General features: G+C 40.3%; 1 protein-coding gene across 2 annotated transcripts in view; it reads left to right on the forward strand.

Moving 5' to 3' along the window:
- The window catches only part of rasa3 (RAS p21 protein activator 3), a 40,130-nt gene extending 26,982 nt beyond the window's left edge, over window positions 1–13,148 (forward strand). For both annotated transcript variants that reach the window (XM_062528379.1, XM_062528380.1), the window contains 10 exons: window positions 37–143; window positions 1,135–1,212; window positions 1,710–1,787; window positions 2,209–2,282; window positions 4,460–4,566; window positions 4,804–4,886; window positions 6,718–6,926; window positions 8,134–8,237; window positions 8,885–9,068; window positions 10,909–13,148. In XM_062528379.1, coding sequence (XP_062384363.1) covers window positions 37–143; window positions 1,135–1,212; window positions 1,710–1,787; window positions 2,209–2,282; window positions 4,460–4,566; window positions 4,804–4,886; window positions 6,718–6,926; window positions 8,134–8,237; window positions 8,885–9,068; window positions 10,909–10,984 — 1,100 coding nt within the window. In that variant the 3' untranslated portion in view covers window positions 10,985–13,148. The remainder of the gene's footprint in view (window positions 1–36; window positions 144–1,134; window positions 1,213–1,709; window positions 1,788–2,208; window positions 2,283–4,459; window positions 4,567–4,803; window positions 4,887–6,717; window positions 6,927–8,133; window positions 8,238–8,884; window positions 9,069–10,908) is intronic.
- The last annotated feature ends 883 nt before the right edge of the window (window positions 13,149–14,031 follow it).

Consider the following 14,031-nt stretch of genomic DNA (forward strand, 5'->3'; position numbering starts at 1 on the left):
TGTTTTACATGTTTTACCTGTTGTATGTTTGTGCAGTTGATCAGGATGTGAAGTACACGGCGGTGAGCAGTTTTATCTTCCTACGATTCTTCGCCCCAGCGATCCTCTCCCCCAACCTGTTCCAGCTGCGACCCCACCATCCGGTACGAAGCGCTATCATTTCAGAATATGGTTATTTCTTTTGTATGTGTGTGTGGATCGACCCCACCATCCTATACGAAGCGCTATCATTTCAGCTCTGCACTTACAGAATATGGTTATTTCTGTAGTGTGTGTGTGTGTGGATCGACCCCATCATCCTTTACAAAGCGTTATCATTTCAGCTCTGCACTTACACAATATGGTTATTTCTTTTGTATGTGTGTGTGGATCGACCCCACCATCCTATACGAAGCGTTATCATTTCAGCTCTGCACTTACAGAATATGGTTATTTCTTTAATGTCCATGTGGATTGATCCCACCATCCTTTATAAAGCGTTATCATTTTAACTCAGCACTTACAGAATATGGTTATTTTTTAAGTGTGTGTGTGGATCGACCCCACCATCTGGTATGAAGCGTTATCATTTTAACTCTACCCTTAGAGAACATTATTGTTTTTTCTTTGGTGTCTATGTGGATCTGTGTGTTGCCATGACTGTGCACCAATGGCAGACTGTCAGGGCTGGAAAAACTCCCACTGCCTGGACCAGCGAGCATGATAGCGGAGAGGAAAAAGTGTTTTTACGCTGCAGTTCAAGCACTTTGCTTGTTGATAAACTTTGCACTTTGCCCTCCATTTAAATTAAGACCCCGTGTGCTCTTGTAAACGTAGACTGGAATATGTGTTCCTCACTGTGAAAAGCAAAGGAGCTCGCTGAAACACTTCACTTGGGTAACCAGCTCAAACAGATCTGTGTACTTTTAAAGTGTATTTTTGGGGGGGCTTTTATGCCTCTAATCACATAGGACAGTAGAGAGAGACAGGAAGTGAGTGGGAGAGAGAGTTGGGGTGGGATCCGGAAAGGACCACGGGACGGGAATCGAACCCGGGTCGCCGGCGTACAGTGCAGGTGCCCCAGCCAGTTGCGCCACCGACAGAGGCCAGATCTGTGTGTACTTGAGCTCATTTAGACTTTCTGTGTCCCCACAGGACCCCTGCACGTCCCGCACACTCACGCTCATCTCCAAAACCATCCAGACCCTGGGGAGCCTCGCCAAGTCCAAATCGGTGAGTAATCTCCAGCCTTAAGGGCAGTTCACACCAGGAACGACAGCTATAAAGATAACTGCAGCTATATAGATAAGAGTGTCTACACTGACCGCCGATAAGGAGAAGCCTCTCCTCGCGTTGATGAATGTGATGTCGAAAATGTGATGGATTCTGACTGGCTGTCTGCTTTTTATTGCTCTGAAAGTGATCCTGGACCATATTGTTTTTCATGTTGTTATTGTTAAAGTGTATGTGTGGTCGTTGTGATTCATAATAGCTAGATCGATATATTTTTTTCTATTGTCATGATATTTAACGTTCGTGGTGTGAAAGGTCATAAAGCAAAAAAGCCATGCGATAATTTGGCTAATTAATCTGTCATGTGCAGTTTGCCGTATTCCTGAATTATGGCTATCATATTCATAACGTCAAACTAGTTGGAAATATGAATGTGTAAGTGTTTTAAAGACTTAAGACGTTAATACATTGTGTCTGCCTTTCTCTTTCTCTTCCAGGCCAACTTCAAAGAATCCTACATGGCTGCATTTTATGACTACTTCAATGAGCAGAAATATGCAGATGCCGTGAAAAATGTTAGAATCTCTCCCTGTCTTCTTCTCAGTGCAAAAAGTTATAGGTCCTTTCAATTGCATAAACAAGCATGTGCCTTCCGAAGGCATTTCCGGTGGCTTGGAAAATAACACCAAGCCAATGATTACTTGGGGACAAGCAAAAATGTGAAAAACAAGTTTTAAAGTTAACATTTTCCTTAAGTTTACATAGCTCTTCTAGTCCCAAATTCTAAGTTCTGTATTCTAATTTGAAAGCTAAAATGACAACATGAGAAGTGTCTATGGTCCTGCTACACTGCTAAGTGTGTGCAATGTGATGGAATCCAATATATATAATGTCATATATATTATATTTATAGATGTCATACACCTAGTATAGGGTGCTTAGGAAATATATATCACATAAAAATAAATAAATGTGATTTTTCATTTTTCTCTTCAGTTTCTGGATTTAATCTCCTCATCTGGGCGATGGAACCAGAGAAGCATTGAGACTCCAATCATGCTGAAAGAAGGGTATGTACTGTACAGTAGGCATGGAATTATCATCCGCATGTGGAGTTGGTTATGCGTGAATGACAGGTTGACATCCCACACGCCCAGCTGTAGGCACTGACAGGACATTCAGAGTTTGGAGAGTCACTGTCAAAAGATGTAGAGCATAGAACTCAGTTATATATATCTAAAAAAAAATAATGAATCGTCCCAAGACACCCTTCTTCAGCGTGATATGGCGATGAAATCTAAACGTCTGTGGGGCGATTTAAAAAGTTTAAAGGGTAACTGTGAGTGCTGTCCTTTATTTCTAAAGTTTGTTTTTGACGCTTTAGCATTTAGATTTAGCACCCAGTTGTGAACAAACCAAGGTGTTAAGCACATTAGTCAGTTTTTCTAAAAAAGATGTAGAGTGCAATGTTTGTAAGAAAGGTAGTGGAGAATGTGGGTTTAGTTGGAGATTCCGTAATTTGAAGCGTATTCTCACCACATCGGATGTTAATCAGAAGTTACTATGAAGTTGAAGTAAAAATGAAGGAATATAAGTGTTTCACCCTGTGTGGAGCTGTGGGTATTTGTAATAGGTTTGGGCACAAGTTTGCTTGCCAAGTTTTCAATTATTTTATTTTTTTTAGTTTATGTCAGAATGTAGTCATGTTGACTTTTCTATTTTTCTGCTGGACAAAGGAGTGGTAAGCTCACAGTTAAGAGGGTTGATGGAAAGGGCTCGTGCAGGTAAGGGTCCCATTACTGGCTAGCCCTGCTGTGACCCTTGACCCTACCCTCTGTGTTGACCCCTACGTGACCCCTTATTGTAGACCCTTTTGTGGGGCATCCGTGGCGCACTGGTTAGGGAATTGGACCGTTGAAACTGTACGTAGCGAGGGCGGTTCAATCCCTGACTGGACTGGTAGGATTAATGTGTTTGTGAGGAGTGATTGAACAGTACTCTTCACGTCCCACATTCACGTCCACGGATGAGGTGCCCTTGAGCAAGGCAACCAATCCCCCAACTGCTCCCCCTTTGAATCAAGGGCTGCCCACTGCTCCAGGTGTGTGTGTGTGTGTGTGTGTGTGTGTGTGTGTGTGTATGTTTCCCGGATTGGTTAAATGCAGAGGACAAATACAATTAAATCAAACTTAGATTAAAGCAACTTGATTTAACAATGTAAACTATAACAACACAGAGGAAGCAATTCTGCTTTTATTGGACTTAGCAGTGGGCATTAGTAGTAGTCGTAGTAGTGGTGGTGGTGGTGGTGATGGCAGTAGCAGCAGCAGTAGTAGTAGTAGTAGAAGTAGTAGTAGTAGTAGTAGCAGCAGTAGATCATTCCATGACAGAACATCAAGAATTTAGTCAAAAGGTCCATTTCAATACCCAGCCTAAATATAAGGTTTTAATTGGGCTTATAAAATTGCAATTGAGTTTATTTTGTATACGTCAAAGTTAAATATATATGTTTTTAACATCAGAGAACACAGTACAATACTCAATTCATCCATTCTATGTCCTCTTTAAAATAAGATGTCGGGGGGGGGGGGGGGGGGAGGGTGTATAGAGTGTTAGAGTGTTGGGTCATTCCTTAGCAATGGGCTTTATAGTGTTGGTTCATTCCTTGTGATGCTCAGTGTTAGATGTGTTCAGGTCTGTGAACATACTGTACAGTATTGCATACATTATCAGTCAAAACTCTGGACCAACTTGATCACTTGATACTACCATCTGGAGGCCTGTGTTTAGACACTAGTTTCTTAGAGAAATATAACACTGTGTAGATGTGTGACACTAGTTTCTTAAGCCCAATTCACACCAAAGATTCCCGACGCGACGAGACTGAGTTGCAGCGGTGTGAATTAGAAGTTGCACGTAGTTGCAAGCCGTCACAGAGCATTAAACATGTTGAGTCGCAGTCGCAAGGTTTTAGAACGTCGCGGCTTGTCTCGTCTCGTCTCGTCGGGAATCTTTGGTCTGAACCCTACTTTAGAGAAATATAACACTGTGTCAATGTGTGACACTAGTTTCTAAGATAAATATAATTACAGTGTAAATGCAAATAGTATTTTGTGTTGATTGTCTTGCATAAAATGAGATACAATTACCTTACCTATAATTGCATTCTGGCCCTTTGACCTTTGCATGTGGCACAGAGGTTCCGTTGACCTTTTGTTGACCTTTCTTCTCCTTGCTCCTCCTGCAGGTTTATGATTAAAAGAGCACAGGGCAGGAACCGCTTCGGTATGAAGAATTTCAAGAAAAGGTGGTTTCGACTCACAAACCATGAGTTTACATATCATAAAACCAAAGGTAACTTAATTATGGACATTACTTTCTACTCTCTCGCTCTCTCTGTGTGTGTGTGTGTGTGTGTGTGTGTGTCCATGTCTTTGTGCGTGTGTATGTCTTAGTCTGTGTGTATGTGTGTGTGTGTGTGTGTGTGTGTGTGTGTGTGTGTGTGTGTGTGTGTGTGTGTGTGTGTGTGTGTGTGTGTGTGTGTGTGTGTGTGTGTTATGGGGTTTGTAATTCAGCTATGTGTTTGTTTAGGTGAGGGCCCTCTCTGCAATATTCCCATTGAAAACATCTTGGCCGTGGAGAGACTGGAAGAGGAGTCCTTCAAGATGAAGAATGTAAGATTCCGACTCTCACGTTTAGACTCTGACTCTCACGTTTAGACTCCTTTATTATTCATTTACAGTAATTCCCCAACCGTTTACCGATGTTTATGCGTTGATTAAGCTATAGATCCTCAGCTAAGAGGTTAATACACAGGGGCGGGCCATAGGTGGGAATGCATTTCCTCACTTCATGCTTCTTTCTTATTTGTATTAAACACTGCCCTGTGGTTTATGCTCAATGCGGCTAATACGAGGGAAATTGCTGTTTTATTTATTTGTTTTAATCCACATTCCTAACCATGGATTTCCTAAATCCACAAATTGATAGATTGAAAAAGAAATGTTCGACAATCTTACTAATGATCGTTTTACCAATTTGAATTATGTGCACATTATCCTACAGAGGAAATCTGCTTAGCCCACACTGTTAAATTGTCTTAAGGACAAGGAAGCCACAAAATAAACATACTGTACATCTAAATTCACGCTGACACAGTAATGTCTCAGACTTTTGCACAACGTCTGCTATATTTGTGAAGAAGTAACATTTTTAGCGCAGAAGTGCGGTGCAACTGCTACAGTTAGGAAAGCACACCACATTTATTTTGGTTGCAAAACCGGAAGAAAGCTAGAACAGAACCAGCAAGTTGGACAACGACTAAAAAGTGGACTTTCCAATACTCCAACATTCTATCAGCTGCTTTTCCGGTACGCAGTGGAGAAAAACCCAAAGGAAAATGGATTTTATTTTGCTCGTAATAGATCAAGAGCTCTGATCAAGATATCTTACCTGTTTCTTTCCAAGGAGAATTTGAGAACAAACACTTTGAGATTTGTTGAATTTAAATTGGACTTGGATTGAAGCTCAAGCAGGGCCATCTCTCAGCTGCTAAAATAGCCCACCTCATGCCCAAGCGTCTAAGCCCGATTTAAGTTCTAGACCTCAAAATGTTGGTTTGTACAGTTTGTACATGTTTGTAAACAACCCTGGCTTTGTTATTGTTTGCTAATGGGGATGCTGTGGAACTGTGGTGACGTTACCACCTGACAAACGGTCAACCCAGGTTTCGATTCCCGAACCTGCCATTACACACCCGTGTCACTTTGGACTTTAAAAGCCTCCAGTCTTTTCCAATCAACTTTCACTTCCGCTTTTAACTTAATGGAAAATAAACAACGTGGTTAGGGCCAAGACTACACAGCCAATCAGCACGTTGCTTCAGACACACGGAAGGAACCTTTTCAAACTGAGCTGTTCAAATATTTACAATCTTTGACTTACAGTAATAGGCTAGCGTTGTCAGACTAGGTTGTTGCATCCTCTGAGGAGAAAAGGGTATGTATGTAACCTCTTATCTAACGCCACCACATCTCAATGAGATGTGAAATCACGCACAAGGCAGCATGGGAATACCCAGGCTAATCTAACTCTAGGGTAGATGGCAGATAAGCTTATCTCCCCCCCCCAAAAAAAGTTGGTGCATTCCTTTAAATCCAGTACCTCAAATAATAGTTTCAGTCTCCCCGTGTGAAATGTGTTGATATATTGCGTCAGCAGATCAGCATGTACTTCACCTCCAACTGTAATACAGTAATTTCCTGTGTATTAGCCGCATTGTTGCATTAGCTGCAAGTGTTTCATGCAAGTTAAAATAAACAAAACCATATTAATAATACCATATTAATAACTGCCCCAGTGTATTAACCTCATAGTAGCTGAAGAAATTTTGCAAAATCTATGAATAAGCCGCGGCTAATAGTTGGGAAATTCAGTGCTGGAATCATCTTCTCCCTCCTCCCCCTCCCCCTCCCTCCCTCCCTATTTCTTCCTGTTCTCCTGCAGATGTTCCAGGTCATCCAGCCTGAGCGGTGTCTCTACATCCAGGCCAACAACTGTGTGGAGGCGCGCGATTGGATAGACATCCTGACCAAGGTCAGCCAGTGCAACCGCAAGCGTCTGAGCACCTATCACCCGTCGGCCTACCTCAACGGGCACTGGCTCTGCTGCAAGCTCTCGGCAGACTCCGCACCGGGATGCACGCCTTGTACCGGGTCAGTCTGAACACCATACTGTATGCTATGGTGGCCCTGAAGTGCAGAACACACACAAATAAGACAACACAACACAAAAAGTGCCGTTGTGTTGTGCACTTTGGGGCTGTGTTTTCTCTTTTTGTGTTGTGTTGTCTCATTTGTGTTGTGTTATCTTATTTGTGTTGTGTTGTGTCATTTGCCATTGTGTTTTGCACTTCAGGGCCACCGTAATATGCCATCTTTAAAGTGTAACTGCACCCCATAACTTCACATTTCTGAAAAAGGCTTTCAAAATGGGCGGGACGTTCTGAAATTAATAATAATAATAATTAAAAAATAATACATAATGTTACTTTTCTCGGGAAACACAATTTTTTGTCAATATTAACCCTGGTAATAGTGTGGTTCACCACTTATGAGTAATTGCAATCAGTCAACAGCTCAAAAAACATATTTTAGGGTGCAGTTACACTTTAAGCTTTCCAGAGTAGGACAGAGAGCCAACGCAAACTAGACATCTCTTATTTCTTTGTTTCCAGGTTGTTTTAGATCATGTAATGGTTTAAGCTTGACAGAGAAAGTGATATTAGACAAACTAGATATTGCACACTGGTTTGTTCTTATGAGAAGTTTTAGGCCCAGGTTTTAAATGGTTTATACAGTGTGGACAATGTGTGGACTCTGTAGTTTCCCAGTTCACTTGCCACAACATCAAGAGAAGATTTATTTGTACGGGAGACCAGCAATAGATCATCTAGAGTAGGCTGTCATCTCCACATCCCTTCTCAGGGGAAACAATGGGGAGTCATATCATTGTTTATTGTTCAAGCTTTCCAATGGAGGACAGAGAATGTGATATTAGCAAACTAGACATCTCATACTTGTTTGTTTTAGATCCAGGTTGTTTGAAATGATTTATATCATGTAGATTTTCCTGAGCACTTGCCATAACATTTAGAGAACAATTACTGTATATACATTATTCCTAATTGGGATCCTAAAGTTTAGGAGAAACAAGTGAGATCTCAATATGATATGTTGTCTTTCTTATGATGCAAAGAAAATAAATGAATGTTCTTTTGGGAAATGCTTTATAACAAAACATGAAATGTATTCCAAGTGCATAACTCATGAATCGTGTGCAGGCATCACACATGTTGGTACTTTCGTAATGCAGTAGTTGAGTTCCATGATTTGTGATTGACTGTGGTATTTGTTTCGACAGAGGGCTGCCAGCCAACATCCAGCTGGATGTGGACGGAGACAGAGAATCCGAGAGGATCTTCACCCTCTTCAGTTCCTACATGCCCAAACTGGTCAAAATGCAAGGTGTGGCATAGGGGATGGAGTCTGGAGGATTCCCGGATTTGCCCAACAACACAAACAGTTTGATTTCCTGTGCAGATCTAGATCTGTTGTTGTGCAGATATAGGACATGAAAAATATTCTGTCTCTATATATAGAATATTTAATGATGTACAGTATATAGAGTATCCTATGACACACACACACACACACACACACACACACATATACAGTACATGTGTGTGGGTGTGGGTGTGTATTCTGTATATTAATAGATATATAATATTACATCCCACATACTGTACATTGAGCTTGGCTTGTTTGTATTGATACGTACAGATCTTTCATGCGTACAGATCTGTTCATATTCAACATTTAACAGTTAACTATTGGGCTCCCAAAGCATGAGCATCTGCTTATATCTAAACAGCAGTATTGATGAAAAGATGAAGAATTGCTTACAAACTGGATATTTGAGTATTATCTAGGTCGGAATATGACAGTCCTTCCGATTTGCTGTTGAAGATGGGGGTCTGCTTTGTTATGTATTATACTGGATCCACATCTAAGTCCTTAAAAAAAAAAATAACTTAAACATGCATATTTAAACACGTACATAGTCAACTTATACATTAATGCCTCTTGTCTGCATTCCATTTGTCTTCTATCAGAGGCGTGTGGGAGCAAGTCGGTGTATGACGGGCCGGAGCTCGAGGAGTACTCCAGCTTCGTTATCGACGACCCCCAGGAGACATACAAGACCCTGAAGCTGATCGTCTCCGCAGTCCAGACCCTGGAACACCAGCACGCACAGTACAAGAGAGACAAGTTCAGGAAGACCAAATATGGAAGCCAGTGAGTGCCTTTTACTGGCTCAGAGTTAGCTGTGATCTGATCGCATGAATGGGATGTTCCTCGGTAGGAATGCAAACAGCTGGGCGAAGATTATGTGGAATTATGTCTTAGGAAAACTCTGTTCAGTGTCCGTGCACCCATTCGTCCAGTCTTTTGAGTCCTCCACTATGTGGGTGAGTCAGACGTTTTTAAAAACAACATGGAGATTTCGGACACGACATTCCAAAATGTTCCTTGTCAGTAGCTCATCAACATGCTAACGCGAATGGAACTGAATGTAAAACGTTCTTGCACCTGTGCCCTCCCCTTAAAGGAGAATTCTGGCAGTGTTTCTCTTAGATCCCAGTTTCTCAAGGTCACTGAATAATACTGGTCGTACGAAGAAAATGAAAACAATCAGTTCTACCTAGCCTGAGTTGATGCAGCCATCAGCTAGAGCTGTCAAGCAGCTACAGCTGCAGTGCTACAATGTGGGGCATGTTTGTGAGCCCCTACTGTGTGTTCATGCCCCCAGAGTGTAGCACTTTAGCTGGTGGAGCTGAGGCAATGGGTATGGGATGGGAGTGTTGTCGAGGAAGTCAGAGGGATAGCAAGGGTTTCGTAGCTTCTAGTTAGGTTAGTGCTTTGTACAGTAATTTCCCGCATATAAGCCGCATTGTGTATAAGCCGCATAAGTGTTTTATGCAAGTTAAAAGAAACAAAACCATATTAGCACCATATTAACTGCCCCCCTGTATTAACCTCATAGCTGAAGAAATTTAGCGAAACCAATGCATAAGCCGCGGCTAATAGTCGGGAAATTACGGTAGGTGCCATAATTCCACACCATTACAGCTCTGTCTGCTCTTTCTATGATGTCTTCATTCCTATTTTGTTGATTTTTTACAAAGAAAGTAGACTATGATATTCAAAGAGTGTTTGATAGCCATCCCCACCACCGCATAAGCACAATCTGACAGCCTTACATGAGTTTCAGTGGAATCGTAGCAAAACTTCTATACCATGTCATGCTATGATGCTATCATGGTAGGACAACTTCTACCATGATTCCATGTGTCATATTTGTGTATATGTATAATATTATATATGTGTAATATTTGTGTAGTATATCTCAGATGGTTAACCGATTATTCGATACTCTGTAAAATAAAGAGTATCTGTCTGCATGTCCTTCTGTCTGTTCTCTCAAACCAACTTCACACATGGCTGACGCATTGTTAAGGACACAAGTGAGATCAGTGTTGCGTTTGTTTGGATGTAAAAAGCAAAAGAAATCGTAATCGTTTAGCTGATCTTGACCTCAACAATTTGTCTCTCGGAGTGCTCTGAACACAGCTCCAGAACTTTGACACCATTTGTAATTCCGCAATGCTGTTGGAATTGTTGTTTGTTTATTCAGAGTGTCACGCTCCCAGAACCCTTGCAGTGTCGCCAGCTCTGACCCATTACAGCCAAGAGGCAGACCAACTGAGTGTGATGTCAATTTAGCTGGAAAAACTAACAAAAACAGTTGCGAAGGGAAAAAGTTACGCACATTTTTGGGAGCGTTCGGCAGTTGCAGACTTGTAAACAGATTACATACTGTACAATGATGAGTCATTCAACAATAACCCGACTCAGGAACTGGTAGGACTGGGATAGCTCGCTGTTATACTTCTAGATTTTATGGTTAGAATTCCAAGATAATATGCAGTATTCTCAAGCTTTCCTTCTGTCTCATTCTATACATTTATTAGTAATTAGGAATTGAATGTTACAGTATCTAACATTTAGGTCTCTATACTCAAATCTTCCTACTGGCTGATGTCATTGTTTTTGACGTGGTCGTTTTCTTTTGCAGGGAGCATCCGATTGGTGACAAGGGTTTTCAGTGCTACATCCGGCAGCAGTCCGAGAGCTCCACGTACTCGATCTGACTCCGTCGGTGATGAGTGGCACATCATCACCTTTAGCTCCACGGACTGAAATCGTTATCTGTGAAAAAAGTAAGAGAGTGGAACAACAAAAGAACTCGTTGGTGTGTTAGCTCAAACTAATCAAGGTCAAATGTGTCAAACCCCACGCACTTTAAAAAGCTTCATGACTTCAGAAAACAAAGGGTCAATCTCTCTTTTTATTGTATGTAATGGTCAGTGTGCTACCGTATGCCATGTGGTACACCATTTTCATAGCGTTGCCAGTACTTTGGTTAAAGACACTTTAAGAATTTGAAAGCATTCTTATGAACCTTCTGGGCTGCGTTTCCCAAAACCCTCTTGATGCTAAATCATTCGTAAGCTATACTTTAAACTGGACCGGAACGTTTCAAGGTGTTTTCTAAAATATTCCTTGCTAAGTATGTCTTCCGTAAGAGATACTTAAGTAAGTTTGGTCTGGACCACACTTAGCTATACCTCAAGATAAATTTCTAATGAAAAAAAAAAAAAAGAAAAACCTTTTACAGCTTAAAAAAGTTGTGAAGGTGTCTGGGCATATGCACTGTACTGTACTGCAAGGCCAAGATATGTGTAGCATTGCCTTTTGTGCATTATGAAATTAAAAGAAAAATGCATATGAATAAGTTAGTTGTTGATGTGTAATCCGTCGCAAATACAAATCATTTTTAGAATTTAAGTACCATCTGATCTACAGCCGTTCTTAGGTGGGGACTTTTTAAAATGTTGACTTATTTTTGTAAATTTTGACAATGCATAGTATTTTTCTTGCTGATGCTCTTTCTAATAATGATCATTTGTGCTCCATTCTGAGTTAACCTACTTGTTCTACGCATGCTCAAACCTATGTGAAGGACAACAACAATCTTTTCCAGAAACATGGATTCAGCCCCATAAGATATGCTTAAGATGGCAACTCTTGAAATAACTATTCAGAGATAGAGATAGGAAACAGGCAAAGAAGTAAGCAGCTTATGTTTCAAGTCTTCGTGAAATGCTAAAAGACGCGGTTGTGGGAAACGCAGCTGTGATTGATATCTTGGGTCCAAAACGTTGAGCCTAAAATGAACTGTGTTCATTAGCTCAGGTGGACTTTCTATTCTGTTGTACGTGTTTGTGTGCAGTGGCCAAAGTCAAGCCATACCATCTAATGCCATTTCTATGACACAAACCTGTGAATTGATAGATGGCTTAAAAAGATGGCTCTTCATGGATATGGATAGCTCAGGCAATTATTTTTCTACAACCAGCTTTCTGGGGTTAAATGTGTTTTTTTTTTTCTAATTCCTGTACTCATTTTGTTCTTGTGTGCAATCATGTTTTAAGCAATGCATTTTCTTATCTTTGTGTATGGGAAGTTGTTACGTATTTCTAATGATAAAATGAAGCATGTGTGTGTACGCGTGTTTGTTTGTTTGTGTGTGTGTGTGTGCATGCATGCAGCGTGCATATTTGTGTGTCTGTTTGTGCGTGCGTGTGTGTGTGTGTGTGTGTGTGTGTGTGTGTGTGTGTGTGTGTGTGCGTATGTGTGTGAACATTGTTATATACAGTATATCGGCAGTCAGGATTTTTCAGTGTTAAGTGATTAAGTGATAATGAGATGATGAGTGTGATGAATGTGTTCTTTGTGGCATCAATATCAATAACATTTTTTAAACTTCCCATGTTATTTTCCTTACAATTCAAGAAACCTCTTTGTAAAGTTTTGTTTTAACCTTTTAAAATTTGGTTTGAGTGAATATGACACCTTAATATCCTTGAAATCCTTGACTTTAAAATACATACTGTAGGAAAAGGCTAAATTCCCTTGGACCCATGAAGTAATGCCACAGTATTTATTTTTATAAAATGTTTTCTTTTTTATGAAATTGTATGATTATGCCAATTGTCTTGAGATGCACAGTGATTTTTTTGTTTGTTTGTGCATGTGGTTGTGTATCAGTCTCAATTGACAAAAAAAAAAAAAAATGTTATCGATAGCCTACCTTTAAAGGGGAGGCTTTTTCCAAACACAACTTATCAAAAGGAACTATTGTATTTTGTATAACTTTATTAAGAGCATTAAAATGTTATGTAATGTGTACAGGAACAAAAATTGAAGTCAAAATGGGTGTAATTTTGTCTGAATGAAGGAACTTGTGTTATCCACTGTGGTCCTGTGTGTTTTTTTCACTGCAGTCTTCCCATTTGTTTCTCTACAAAAAATACAAAACTACTACTACAACATTTTTATAATTTCTGTTTCATTAGCATAGGTTGGAAACCCTGCAGCCACAAATTTGTGGTAGGACTTTTACTTTCGAAAGCCAAGTTTTACTTTCGAAAGCACTTCTCTGTTTGGCACTTACACTGCTTTCAGAAATGAATGAATCTTTCAGGAGCTCTGTTTGTCATTATCATGTTAGAATCTTAAATAATTGTGGTAGGCCTGTTGCTTAAATAGATAATTGTTTTAATCAAACTGGATGAGGAAAGGTATCATATCTCACTCTGAGGTAGACAATAAATAAGCTAATTTCCTAAAACCTCGGTGTAAACAATCTATGTTTATTTACACAGTGTGTTCCTTTAGAGTCATTGGGGGGTTTCCTTTTTTCAACTGCTTACTTGAAAACACCCTAAAAGGTATGTGTAAGGTTAATGAGGAAAAAATTCTCCACGACCAAGGCACTCCACAAGTTTAAAATGTCTTTATTTCAAACTAGACATGTCCATGTCCACATGGCCATTTTTAGGTCCTTGTTGGACATGTCTATTTCGAAATAAAGACATTTCAAACTTGTGGAGTGCCTTGGACGTGTAGAATTTTTTTCTCCTTTTTCTCACACAAGCTATTTACCTTGGACCAAAGAGCACCCAACAGCAAGCAGCCTCAAAAGAACAAAGAGGACTGAGCACGCCACTGCCCCTGAACATGAACACCCTAAAAGGCATCTTTAGAAAACAATGGGAACCTTGCTCTCTCGCATTATGAAAACTTCATTTGAGTCTCATTTCAATTTCAATTTCAATTTAATTTAACTTATAGA

Source organism: Sardina pilchardus, chromosome 23 (genome assembly GCF_963854185.1).
Source record: "Sardina pilchardus chromosome 23, fSarPil1.1, whole genome shotgun sequence".
NCBI lineage: Eukaryota > Metazoa > Chordata > Actinopteri > Clupeiformes > Clupeidae > Sardina > Sardina pilchardus.